The following is a 13,260-nucleotide window of genomic DNA, read 5'->3' as shown; positions in this document are numbered from 1 at the left end:
ATTTTCAAAAGCTCTCTGAATATCTGCCTGAGAGTGATTAAACCAGGTGCCTGCATTCCCTTACAGCCGTGCTGCAAAAGCTCTCTTACCTTTCTGACTATCCAGTTCAAAATTGCCCTCCTCATTCCCTCCAGCAATTAGATAGAGCACCCCATCTCCATCTGGGTCCTTGGCCCGGACAGTAGCCACTAATGTACTGGGACCAGCATCTTCCGAGAGGAACGTTCTGTAACTGAGGCACAAAAGGCAGCAATCACATTCGGTACCAGCTTCCAAAGCCTTTCTTCAGACACATCACCCTCCAAGGTTACACACATGAACAGCATCTGTACAAAGCAAAGCGGGTGTTCGGGCTGGCTTACACAGGCTGGGAGAACACGGGCGCCTCATCATTCACGTTGGCCATTTGAATGCGCACCGACGCGGTCCCTGTCCGAGGGGGGTGTCCTTTATCAACAGCAATCACCACAAACTCATACATGTGGTTCGCTCGCTCAAAGTTCAGCCTCTGGTTAGAACTGATGACCCCGTGGCGTGTGATGGAAAAATCAGTGCTCTGGATGAAGTAAGAGATCTCTGAGTTGGAGCCAGAGTCGCAGTCTGTCGCAAGCACTGTCAAGAGAGCACATTTAACAGAGCCATCATGCCACAGAAAGGGTTTGGGTGTGCTGTTTCCCTCCTAAGTGAACTTCTTTTGGAACGCACTTCGCACAAAACTGTTTTCTCCATGAAAGGAAGGAAGTAAGCCAACAGTTCTGTCCTGTGTGCATCCCAGCAGCGAGCCCAGCACTGCAGCCTGCCTCGTGCCAGCAGCACTCAGCACCGGTAATTACCACGCAATCAATACACACACTGTTAGAGCATTATCAGCCACAAACTGTGCCCTCGCTCTCTCAGGGGATGCCGTTCCCATTTAATTAGCTCCCAGCTATGTTATAGCTAAAGCACTTTTTAATTACCTGGCACTTCAAGGTATAAAGAGTGATTAAACATCGCTCCCTGGCAAGTGTTTGCTCAGTATGGCAGTGTCCCATCTGCTCAGCAGCAGCAAATCGGTGGAACAAAGAGAGCTTACATGTTGTATCACAAGCGATTTTAAGAGCTGGAGCTCACCCCTTTCATTACCCTGCCATTTTCCTGCTCAAACAGCAAGGCTTCAGCTCATACTCACACCAGTGCTAAACCGCCTCCTCTTTCAGGCAGCAGGACACAAGCGTGGCTGTTGCAGCAGCCAACAGGCTTGAGGAAGGCATAGGAGTGACCCCAGTGCTTGCAACAAGCACATGGACACCCCAACAGACAGCTCTATGGGGTGCAGAGGCACACATCGATCAGCAGATTTGCTCGGAAGAAGAAGAGAAGGGTTTGAAAAAGAGCAGTGAAACACTGTGCTACTTATGTGCAAAAAGAAAGACCAACCACCTCTGCCTTTGGGAAGTTACTCACCTCGGTGTATGGTGGTTGTAACTTCTCATTTCACATCTCAAAATTCTGCTGTGAGTAAATAAATGGTTGGCTGTATTACAGACTATGAGAGCAAAGGCTATGGAGTTAACCAGTCTCTTGCTGCACTGAAGATCTACATCTATTAAAAACCCAAGAAAAGTAGAAATGACAGTGAAATAAAACCTAAATTCTGTGGCGAAGTGTCTATTTTAGAAAGAAAAGTATAAAGTGTAATGCAGTTTTGATGTGGACAGTTCTGATTTATTCTAAAGAGTCATTACTGACACGTAACCATTCACAAAAACCATGCTTTACTTGCTCAGTGATCACACTCTTCTGTTTCTCCCAGCAAGTAGGGAATGTGACGCTCACTCATACACTGCAAAGTAATTTCTTGCTTCCCAATAGCAACAGGGAATTCCATTCCCATTCCATTCCATTTTGTTTCATTCTACAAGCTGATCTGCACTGCAAAAGTATTTTGTGCATAGACTTGTGCAGCAAGTGCAAGCAGGTCTGAGCTAGCTTTGCCCATGCTGTGAGCTAGCTTACTGCATGCTAACTACACATCAAAGTCTGCTAGCTTGGCTGAAGTTGACAGCTACAACTCCAAGCCCTGCTTTGCTAGTGCAGCAGTGCAGCTGAACAAGTACACCAGCAAAGGAGCACAACCAGCCTCACCACAGCAAAGGCTGTCCTGAATCTGCATTTCTCTTTCTCTGTAGGACAGCCTGGGGCTGCCACATGCCTCCTACTCCTCCAGGAACTACAGCCAGGTAAGAGCTGCTCCTTTCTGGAGTGGTATTAGCTTCAGTAGCCAGGTTTAGCAGCTCCATGTGCGGGTGACTGCACACACCCCTCCCTCACAGCCGCTCCTGATGCTGCTCAGCCCTGTGACCAAGTTGCCCATTTTTACTGTCACTGTATTTACACTTAGCACTTCCTTTTTTAAGAAAGCTCTTTCCCTTGGCATTCACTCAGTATGGCAAGACAATCAAGCTGGATGCAATTGTAAACCTCACTGCACAGCTCTGCCATTCTGTTTGCTCTGGATATGGGGCATACACTTTTTCCCACGGTTGATCAGCTTTAGAGGTCTCATGGAGAGAACAGCATTCATCTTTTTAAAGAAAATCACATACTTGAGGACTTTTAGCAGCTGATCAGCTGGCAACTTATTTCTTCCTGTGAGCCATTAGACCAAAGCATGAGCTGCAGCTGTTTGCTCTCTTGTTAAGTTTTCAGGGAAAGCATTCCCTGCAGCCCTGCTATCAGCACGTCACCACACAAGGGAGACTAAGCTTATTATCCCCTCTGTGTCCTTTGCGTGTTCAGCTTCAAATGCTGGAAAACTACATCCTTGTCTTCAAAAGAGACATTTTCTACACATGTACTTTTTCACTGAGTCTTGCCCTGGCGCTCATCCATTTCTCACACAATTTATCACCACCCCGAGGTCTCAGCCTGAGTTTTAAGCACTGCATCTCTGTGCTAAGTGTGGCATCAGGATTGGCTACGTCAGATCTGGGGGCACCTGAGATAGAAGGTGTTTAAGCGACATCAGTTTGGGGAACGGACTTCTATTCCTTTTCTTTTATGGAAGGAGACAAGACATGCCACACCATCCAAGTTCAGTCCCTACTTGTGCAAACACAGTATTCTGAAAGTGACTGAAGTTTGGCTTAGAACTTGGGGTTTAAAATTATTTCCAACTGCTCTAATTTTTCAACAAGAACAACATTCTGAAAGAGAGTAGGTTTAGATTAGATATGAAGAAGAAACTCTTCACTATGGAGGCTGTGAGGCCCTGGCACAGCTGCCCAGAGAAGCTGTGGGTGTCCCATCCCTGGAGGCACTCAAGGCCAGGTTGGATGGGACCCTGGGCAGCCCGAGCTGCTGGGGGGCAGCCCTACCCATGGCAGGGGGTTGGAGCTGAGCGGGCTTTAAGGTCCCTTCCAATCTAAAAGTCTCACGTCTGTGGTCAGGGTTTACATCCAAGTAATGTGTGATCACGTTACACACAACAAACCTGGGACAATGACCAATAAACCACAAGAATAAACGTAAAAGTTCATGTTTTTCAAAGGTTTCTCCTTTAACACTTTTAAAGTCATTTATACAGTATTAAAAACTATTTATGAGATAAAACAAGCTGCTGCCCATTAAAAATCAGAACAAAACAAAACAAAAAGACACTAAGGGAAAAAAAAAAAAAAAAACTAGTTGAAACTGCTTCCAGGAATCAAAAAGATGACCAATCTTAGTAAAAATACAGCCACAAGGTTTAAAGTTAAAGCAGTCCACTAAGTTACTACCTGTCAGCTGCCTTAACTGCTCTGATGTGCATCAGAGAGTAATGCTCATGCCCAGTCATCTTTGCCCCAGCTGCACCATGCATTATACTTCAGACAGGAGAAGCTGTCCATGAGGAGCTCTGCCAGTATGACCTAGCACAGCTACACGACCATCCAGAGACTCTCCCAAAGCAGCATCTCTGCACCACTGTGCAGATGCTTCTGCCTGGGGCTCCCCGTGTCTTGCAGCATCACCAGCACTCTGCTGTGCTGCTCTGCCTGGCAACCCACACCCATTGCAGCAGCTGCTCCTAGACTCATGCATTCAACACCTACAGACACTTACAAATCTACTTCCAGGATATCTAAAAGCCATTGGCAGACCCCAGGAAAGGCCACAACACACATTTTACAAAGCCACTGCCCACCATGGAAGAGTATTTTCTCATGACAGAAGCATGAACCTGTAACACCAACGAATGGGTCTGCGACGAGACTGAAGTGAGAGATGCAGGAGAGATTCACCTTGCAGGAGAGATGTGCCGATGGGAATGGTTTCGGGAATGTTGTCCCTGCTGTAAATGGAGTTCTGGAATTCAGGAGAACAGTCATTTTCATCCGTGATGTGAACCATAACCTGAGACAAAAAGGACACGCTGAGATATAACTTCATTTTCTATGCTTAGGAAAACATGCACTTCACTCCAGACAAAGTCTGGGCATTCATTGGAGGCTTAAGGATGGGACAGCAGCAATGTTAAACATTTCCTTGCACTATGCCCGCAGCACTGAGAAGTGCTACCACCTCCACTTCCAAACTTATGGGAGGCAAAGCCATAACCAAACAATAAGAATATTTTTTTTGGAGCCTAAACTGGCCTTATATATGAGTCCAAACTTCTGCGAGACCTCCCTCTCAAGCACCACCTACCTTCACAGAATAGAATCATAGAATAGTTTGAGTTGGAAGGGACTTTTAAAGGCCATTTAGTCCAACTTCTTTGCAACGAGCAGGGACACCTACAGCTAGATCAGGTTGCTCAGAGCCCCATCCAGCCTGACCTTGAATATCTCCAGGGATGGGGCATCCACTGCTTCTTCGGGCAACCTGTTCCAGTGGCTCACCTCCCTCACTGTAAAAGACTTTTCCTTTATATTCAATCTAAATCCCCCTTCTTTTAGTTTGAAACCATTTCCCCTTGTCCTATCACAACAGACCCTTCTAAAAAGTCTGTTCCCTTCTTTCTTACAGTTTCCCTTTAGGTACTGGACTCTATATATGGTAAATCATTCAGGCGATGAGGTGATGGAGATGGACGGGACAGTGGGTGGCAAGTGAAGCACCCCCCGTACCTCAGCCACACTGCTCAGTGCACTCTCAGCTTCCACGGCCTTCAGGAGGAGGTGGTAAAGGTGGTGCTCGCCCTCATAGTCCACAGGGTGGGTGAGCAGGAGCTCACCACTCTCCTGCCTCACAGTGAACAGCCCACTGGGGTTCGTCAGCAGTGAGTAGGACAGGGGCTGGCTCTGAAAGGAAACAGCCTCAACCACTGCCACTCTGTAAAGAGGGAGAGAATAGTATTTCACTCCAAACTGATCCCTGACACAGGTGAGACAGCTCACCTAACAAAGCAGAACTCACTTTTCTCCTGGTGGAGTGTTTTCGGGGACAAACACACTGTAAGACATGTTAGTGAACTGCGGAGGTCGGGAGCCCACCAGGATGGAGATGGAGGCGAAGGGGCTCTTATTGCCATACTCATCCGAGGCTTGCACTGTGACCACGTACTCCTTGTTCCACACCAGAGGTAAGCCCGTGGTCACGATGATCCCAGTATCCACATCAACCTGAAATCGCTCTTCGCCACCTACCAACGTGCACACAGAGCTGGTCTGAAAAATGCCCCACAGCAAGAACATTTGAATCATAGAATGGTTTGGGTTGGAAGGGACTTTTAGGGATCTAGTTCTAAACCCTGCTACAGGCAGGGACACCTCCCTCTAGCCCAGGTTGCTCAAAGCCCCATCCAACCCGGCCTTGAATGCTTCCAGGGAGGGAGCATCCACATTTGCATCTTCAGTGTTTTAAAGCAAGCTACCCTCAAATCATCTACCTGTATCCTTGCATGCATTTCTTTGTTCCTCTCCTTGTCTCTCACTCACATCATGTTATCTTGACTGGTGCACAGTAAAAGAGGAGAAAATGTATAAAAAAATATAAGGTTGTAGTCATTCTCAAAATAGAAGTAAGGTGAAGCAAGGAAAATCCCCATCCACACATCTGTTTTTCCTAAAGCACTTCTACCTTCTTCGCCTGCTGTATCCATACGAATCTCCCAAGGGATAAAATCTATCAACTAAAATGATAATAGGGGAAATTGATAGGAAAAATCTGCAACTTTGCAGAAGCTCGCCGTTTCTTTCAGACTAGACCTACCTGCAATCAGTGTGTAAGATACACCAGCACTGGTGTTCTCACTGTTGCTGTATCGTGCAGCAAGCCGGTAGACAAGAGTGCCTTTCCGTGCATCTGGATCAACGCGTGCCAGGTAGGGGTATGGGTACATGGCCCAGGACAGGAGCTCCTCTTCTGGGGCCAGGAGGGTCACGTGGCAGAGGTACCAGTCGTCATCTGCAAAAGATGCACACGCTGCCAGGCAGCTTGTTCACAAGCTCTCATCAGCAGGGTTTACGGTCAGATCCTTCAGCAGTTGTAAACCAAACACCCATCACATTCATCCTACTGCATGCACAAAGAATTCAGTTCACATATGGGCTTTTGCAGCTTGATGTGCAATAAGTACAGTTAACAACTACTTAAAAATACTTTCAATAACAAATATAAATTAACTAGATATGTATATTAAACACTGTGCCAGTTACACCACTTAGCCATGAAACAATTTTAAATACATATTTATCTAAAGTCAGGTGAAATTTGACCGTTTTATTTTCAACAGATTCAGCATAAGTCTCTCCACCTGCTGGTCACACCACTTTTGATGCAGACCAGGATACAGCTGGCTGCAAGGACATGCTGCTGGCTCATGTTGAGCACTTATCAACCAACACCCACGAGTCTCTCTCTTCAGGGCTACTCTCAATCCATTCTGTGCCCAGTTTATATCTATCCTTGGATCATTAAATACACAAAATAAGTTCAAACAAAATAAAAAAACCCAACCCAAACCAACCAAACAAACAAAAAACCAATAATCAGACCTTAAATGCAGAAAGGGAGAAAAGTAGAAATCAACGCATGAGAAATGTACGTTGCCTGCCTGAAAGAATATGATCAGGTATTCGGACAAATTGCGTCAAGGTTACAGGTCTGCTAAGGTCTACAGCACTGTCAGAAGAGACACCCACACCTGGGTGTCCATATGTCTCCTGTAGGAGGTCCCATTCTCTGCCTTTAGGACAACCAAATTTTACATAGGACCGAAGAAGAAAGCAGCATGTGAGCAAAACTGAAGGCCAGCAAGAAGCTAGAAATTCCAAACAAATCTTAACTGTAAACCTCAGAAATCAGATAACAAATAAAAGACTACCCACAGACAGAGACATCCCCTGACATGGAAGACCAGCATTTACGGGCAGTCTTACACCAGTAAAAATGTGGTCTGGACAAATTTATCTGAGATAATTGCCCCCAGGAGGGGAAAGACTTCACTGAATGTTTGGTTTTTGAAGTATTTAAAATAATTTAAGACAGGGTTTCTTTAGCTAAATTCTTAGATGACATGGTTTCTCTTTTTGTAAGCTACCAACACTGAATAAATAGGCATATTTGTTAGACACATTATCCTAAGAAACTTCTGCACCATTCAGCACAAGGCAAGGCTGAGCCCTCAGCACAGGCTAGGGGATGACCAGCCCCGCTCTAGGTTTCAATAATTCATTCACAGCTGAGAGGAGGGTTGAAAAACACACATATTAACCAGCCCATCCATATCTGGCACCATTTGGCAAGTACCAAATAGAATCAGTAACGAGATCCTGCTGTAAGAGTTGTAAAAAACATCCCTACACCAAAGTATCAGCCCTACATAGAAGCCTTACTCATTAAAATAAAACAAATAAACAAACAAACAAAGGCACAACCCACACAGGAATAAATTTCATTGAGTTCAAGACAAGATCAGGGGAAATAACTTCATTGCTCCAATTAATGATAATTTTCTTATGCTGAACTCCACCCATGGCCCATTTGCTTGTGCAAACAGCCCAGCAGGACTGGGAACTACAAGAGGGGGGATTTAGGTTGGATGTAAGAAAGAAGTTTTTTACAATAAGGGTGGTGAGGCACTGTTACAGGTTGCCCAGAGAGATGGTGGATGTCCTTTCCCTGGAGACAACCAAGGTCAGGCTGGATGGGGCTCTGAGCAACCTGATGTAACTGTAGGCGTCCCTACTCGTTGCAGGGAGTTGGACCAGATGGCCCTTAAGGGTCTCTTCCAACTCAAAGATTTCATTGATTCTACGGAAACTTTCATCTTCAGAAAGACTGAGATTTTTGTCCATTAAATATGATCTTCAACCAAAATAACATCCTGATTATTTTTTACAATGACAATTTTCTTCAAAAGAAAGAGCTAAGCATTTCAGATCCCAACATCCTTCTAAAGAGGCATCTAATTCTTTAAAGACAAGTAGGTGATGCAAAAGCCACTGCTGCCTTTTCTTCTTGGTGGACAGAGGGGCTTCATGGGCAGAAGCAGCAGTGCCACAGCGGCCTGATTGCTGTGGTGGTTTCCACCACAGTGTCCAGAAGCACGATTCCCTCCAGCACCCAAGAGGACTTACAGCTCTGGGAAGTGCCTCAGAACGCTGTGGTGTTGGCAAAGCAAAGATGAGGCACTTCATGTTCAGAATGCCAGACCACGCGAGATGCTCAGGTCACGGCTGTGGCTGCACACGTAGGCCTAAGGCCTGCACCTGAGGTGTGTACACCTCTTCTTAGCTGAGTTTTCCTGCCTCAATCCCTCCTGCTCAGCACTTGAGCTGCTCTCAGTTCTCAGGCCCATCCCTTCCTCAGGTATGAGCCCAAAGAAAACAGATGCCACGCAACCACACAGAGCTTCTGCCTGGCAGATGTACAGGCATACAACAAAACCAGTCCCAATTAGGAAGATAAGGTTTTTTTTCCAGCTTTCTATTGGTTTTTCAGCTGTCAGAACTGGAAAGCCATTAATAGATCAAGTCGTTGAAATCAATAAAGTTTTATTTTGTTCCCCTGTCACAACTGTAACATCCTATCAAATCAAAACACAACAGCTCACCCGTTTTGTCAATACGAATCATCTACTAAAAACAAGCAATCCAGCAAAGCAGGCTCTGTAGCCTGTGAAGAAGACTACCAATGGGATAAAACAGCGAGATTGACACCACACATTAGAATAAGAGCCTTGGTACAATCCAGCTACAAGTCAGATCTAAGGGGCTGATTTTCATGGATATACCAGTATGTCCTCAAGGCTTCAGCATTACCCCTTGGTTACAAATAAGAATAAGGGTTGGTTGGGTTGGTGGTTGGACTAAATGATCTTGGAGGTCTTTCCCAGCCTTATGGATTCTGTGATTCTATGGCTCTGTGATTCTACGATTTAATCATTCTATGATTCTATGAACAGCACATCAGCAACAAGGCTGCTTGGCAGCAGCAAAACCAGCCTCAGGAACCTAAGCAAAAGGAACTTAAAATAAACTCAAACTAATTGCTCAGAGGTTCCCAAGAGGGGAGCAACCAGAAGGACAGGGAGAACTCGCTGTGTGACTGTCCAAGTGATGAAGAGCATTGTGTCCACTGGACAAGAGCATGAAGAAAAGACTTGGAAAAGGGTTTTAAAATACAAATGGCTTTTCTTAAAACTTGTCTCAACTCCATGTCCATTTAATCACTCTCCTCTCCCTAGCAGAAGAAAACGTGACAGATGTGATTTTCTCTTCCTGAGATGAGGTCTTGAACTGCACCAACTGCAGCTGGTTTATAACAGAAACCTTGGTGGAATTGAGAAGTAAAAAAAATGCCTGAAGATCACAGCTGAGAAATAATGGTGGCTCATGTCTGTTTTATATTCCCTGAGGCAAAATAAGCCACTTTAATGTAAGAGACAGCACCTTGTCATGCTCTTGGGCCACGCAGTCACAGGGCAGGGGCAGGAGCTTCAGCTGAACATTCCCAGGAACCCGTGCAGCTCCTGTCAGCCCCATCAGGCCTGAGAAAAGCTTGCAGTCTTCAGGACTGAAATGAAGAATTAGCCTCAAATGACCTGCTTTTCTCAAATTAAAGAAAAAAATGTAATGGCCAGGAAACACCTGGTGTGCTGAATAAGCCAGTAAACTTCTATCTCAAACGTCACACCAAGAAAGGAAAGAAAGTGGCTCTAGAATCCTATAAATGCTTGTCCTGCAAATCCACAATTTTCCTTATGAAATGCACTTTACAGGAGTAATTTTTAAAAATGGAGCGGAAGAGACTGAAAACTGTGAAAGATTGGTGTGTTTTGGTAGGAGAAAGGAAAAATAGAGGTGGAGGGGCACTCGTTTCTACAGGCTTAAGTTGGCCTCAGGCTGCAGACCGGGCAGCTGATGAGGGTGTAAGGTAAAACGCATGGCAGGCAGCTTGCAGAAAATCTACATTTGCCTTTAAAACCACATTTCAACAGAAGACTGGGAGAATCTGCATCCACCTGCTTTTGCAGTTATGATCAGTCACAGCACTCCAGTGCTGCCTAAGGTGTCACACGTCTCATAAATCTGCTTTCTAACAGCCCCTGCCCCCCAGGCACCTGCAACCCAGTCCTCAGCAACTACACAGTGCCCAGAAGCACGGAAGGAAAGCATGGGATATGAAAAAAAAAAAAATACAAAAGATATAGATGGAAACAGTTCATGAAAACTCCTCTATGAGTATTTTTGTGCCTTTCAGAAACGTCCCCCAGACATAAGCATTTACAGGAACAATATACTTACAGAGTACTTGTATTTCCAACAACATGCCTCATAGCAGCAATTAATCTTTCAGCAGCACTCACTGCTGGTTTTACAAATGCCTCTGAGCCTACAGCAGTGATGCTCCCACAGTCTCACTGCCAGCTGGGCCCACCCTCTCCTGCCCAAACAGCGTTAGGATCCATTTGCTGGTTTGTTCCTACAAGCTTTAGGAAAGCAGCTGGCCAGAAGTTGGGAATCTCAACTAAGGGTTTCCCCTAAAGGAAAGGATAAGAGAAATCAGTTTTCATGTGGTCCTCACAAGCAGTCTGGTGAGCGATGCCTGTGATGCTCTCCACCTGTGCTGCCCTTCCCATTGGGGGGAGTAGTGGAGGGGCAGCTTCATGGCACAGGTAACACTCTGGAATCAAACCCTTCCTTTTCTTAATTTCTTTCCTCCAACTCTCTCAAGAAAAGTTGCACAGGGTGGTTTTAATGCAGTCGTAGAAGTGCCAGGTCAGCTCCACTCCAATCAACGATGAGAGATGCCTGGGAGTGAAGTTTCTGTTAATGAATAGATGTGATTTCTCAGAGATATCCTAAGGACATCGGATACAACGCTCAGGGGTACCATATGATATGGTTTAGTGGCTTGTTGTAGCAAGGGTAATGGGAGGACGGCTGGACTAGACGATCTTGTAGGTCCTTTTCAACCTTGAGATTCTATGATTCTATGACTATATCCCCTTGTAACACCCTACCATGCCCAACGCACAGCACAGCAGTAAGTAGCTACAACCATACCTTCCATATGTTAAAGGCAGGGCAATATCCTTACCGGTAACATTACAGAAATGGGCGTTTGCTCCCCTGAAGGCATACAAAGCACTACATTGGCTTGTGGATCAAAAGCCTGCAGCCTCAGTGCACCTGGATGAAGAACAGTGCCACGTGCCCCATCCACAGCTGTTTCAGCAGCGATGGCTTTCCCCCCTTGGTTAACCACAGCCATCAGCACCGCATCCCACCCTTCTGTCATCACTCAGTGACATTTTTGGGACATACTTCTTCGTGTACCCAACACTCACGTGGCTTTTCTACTCATGGACCACCCCTCAGGTTTCAGTTGGCAAGGACTAAGGAAGAAGTCTGTCCTCTCACTGGTGTTCTCCTACACAACAGGTCACCATGTTTCCCCTCTTCAGCGACATTTCTTACAGTGAAAGTAGTTGGCATCCTCTTCCCCTTCCACAGACACACAGAATCATAGACTCACACAATATCCCAAGTTGGAAGGGACCCTTAGGGATCACTGAGTCCAACAGCCCTACCACTTTGCCACTCTCCCTCTCCCAAAGCTTTTGTCTATCCCATATGTTTGCTCAGCCAAAAGCTCCGTCAACTCATTTGAAGTAAGCCAGCAGCTGGAGGCACACAGCACTGACTGCTGCCTACACACACTGTGCTCACGTTCATCCCTCAGTCAGCAATGCATAAGCCACCAAGAACCATACAGTTACAGGAGGAGAACCCCAAGTTCTTTCCATCAGGCCATTCTATAAGGCCACAGGTTTAAAGGACTTGTTTAACCTTTCTCTTAAATTTTGGACAGTTCCCACTAGTGTGCCTACCTCACTGCTCAGGCAGAAACTTCAAGGCTGAGGAGAAATGCACTAAATTACTGCTTTAGCATGGAAACTTTAATGAAATGCTGCTGAGAAGGCACCAGCTCACATGAGCAAGGACAGCCTTCAAAGGGGATGAAGGAGGGGATGAAGCTGCCTTCCACCCCAGGCTCAGATTTCCAAACACGAAGGCAGCACGTGTGCTTGCCCAGCTGCCCTTCATGGACAGAGAACATTCATGTCCATGTTTGGGGCATATCGTCCTGCAGCAGTGTCACAGGATCACAGAATATCCCAAGTCAGAAAGGACCCAAAAGGGCCACTGGGTCCAGCTCCTGGCTCCACACAGGACCACCCAAAAATCAGACCACGGATGACTGGTTGGCTTTTACAAAGGCTGCATTACGCAGATTAAATGGGCATTCCAGTGGATTTATTTTTAGTTTTAGGTTTTTTTAAGGATGCGCAAAGAACTCGAACCATTTGGTTGGTGTCTGGAGGTGCAGCCCCAGCCAGATGCATGTCAGGGGCTCCAGAGCCTGATCAGTGCCTTTACTGCCACTGAGCAATAAGGGCTCATTGTGTTTGACCTGAGCCACAGCAGCACGGAGCAGGTCCTGCAGCCCCAGCACTGCGCTCTGGGCTCCTTGGTCAGAGCTATGGTCTATTTCCTTTGGGTTTAGTTACAGCTGGAAACAGTGTAGGGCCAGCTATGGAGCCCTCACAGCACTGAGGGTAATCCCATGCCCATCAGTGCTACCGAGCCAGTTGGGAAGCAGGAGGTTGTGGCACTCCACACACAGAACACATTCCAGTATTTCAGCTGCACAGCACGAGTGCTGTGTCTTAGAATCACAGAATCACCTGAGTTGGAAGAGACCCCGAAAGGACATTAGGCCCAACTCCCCTGCAATGAGCAGGGACACCTACAGCTACATCAGGCTGCTCAGAGCCCCTCCAGC

At 46.2% G+C, this 13,260-nt stretch overlaps 1 protein-coding gene across 5 annotated transcripts in view; it reads right to left on the bottom strand.

Moving 5' to 3' along the window:
* LOC414835 (cHz-cadherin) overlaps positions 1-13,260 on the bottom strand; it is a 47,697-nt gene that overhangs the window by 28,334 nt on the left and 6,103 nt on the right. For 4 of the 5 annotated variants that reach the window (XM_015282913.4, XM_015282914.4, XM_040677318.2 and 1 more), the window contains exons 2-7: positions 6,178-6,372; positions 5,383-5,608; positions 5,094-5,298; positions 4,266-4,377; positions 363-612; positions 90-232 (exon numbers count right to left, since the gene is read on the bottom strand). In XM_015282913.4, the coding sequence (XP_015138399.2) occupies positions 90-232; positions 363-612; positions 4,266-4,377; positions 5,094-5,298; positions 5,383-5,608; positions 6,178-6,372 (1,131 nt within the window). Of the gene's footprint in view, positions 1-89; positions 233-362; positions 613-4,265; positions 4,378-5,093; positions 5,299-5,382; positions 5,609-6,177; positions 6,373-13,260 lie in introns of those variants that run through there. The other variant, XM_025147081.2, reaches the window with a different exon arrangement.

Source organism: Gallus gallus, chromosome 2, assembly GCF_016699485.2.
Source record: "Gallus gallus isolate bGalGal1 chromosome 2, bGalGal1.mat.broiler.GRCg7b, whole genome shotgun sequence".
NCBI lineage: Eukaryota > Metazoa > Chordata > Aves > Galliformes > Phasianidae > Gallus > Gallus gallus.
Note: the sequence above shows the minus strand (reverse complement) of the source record. Positions and strands in the feature narration are given on the sequence as shown.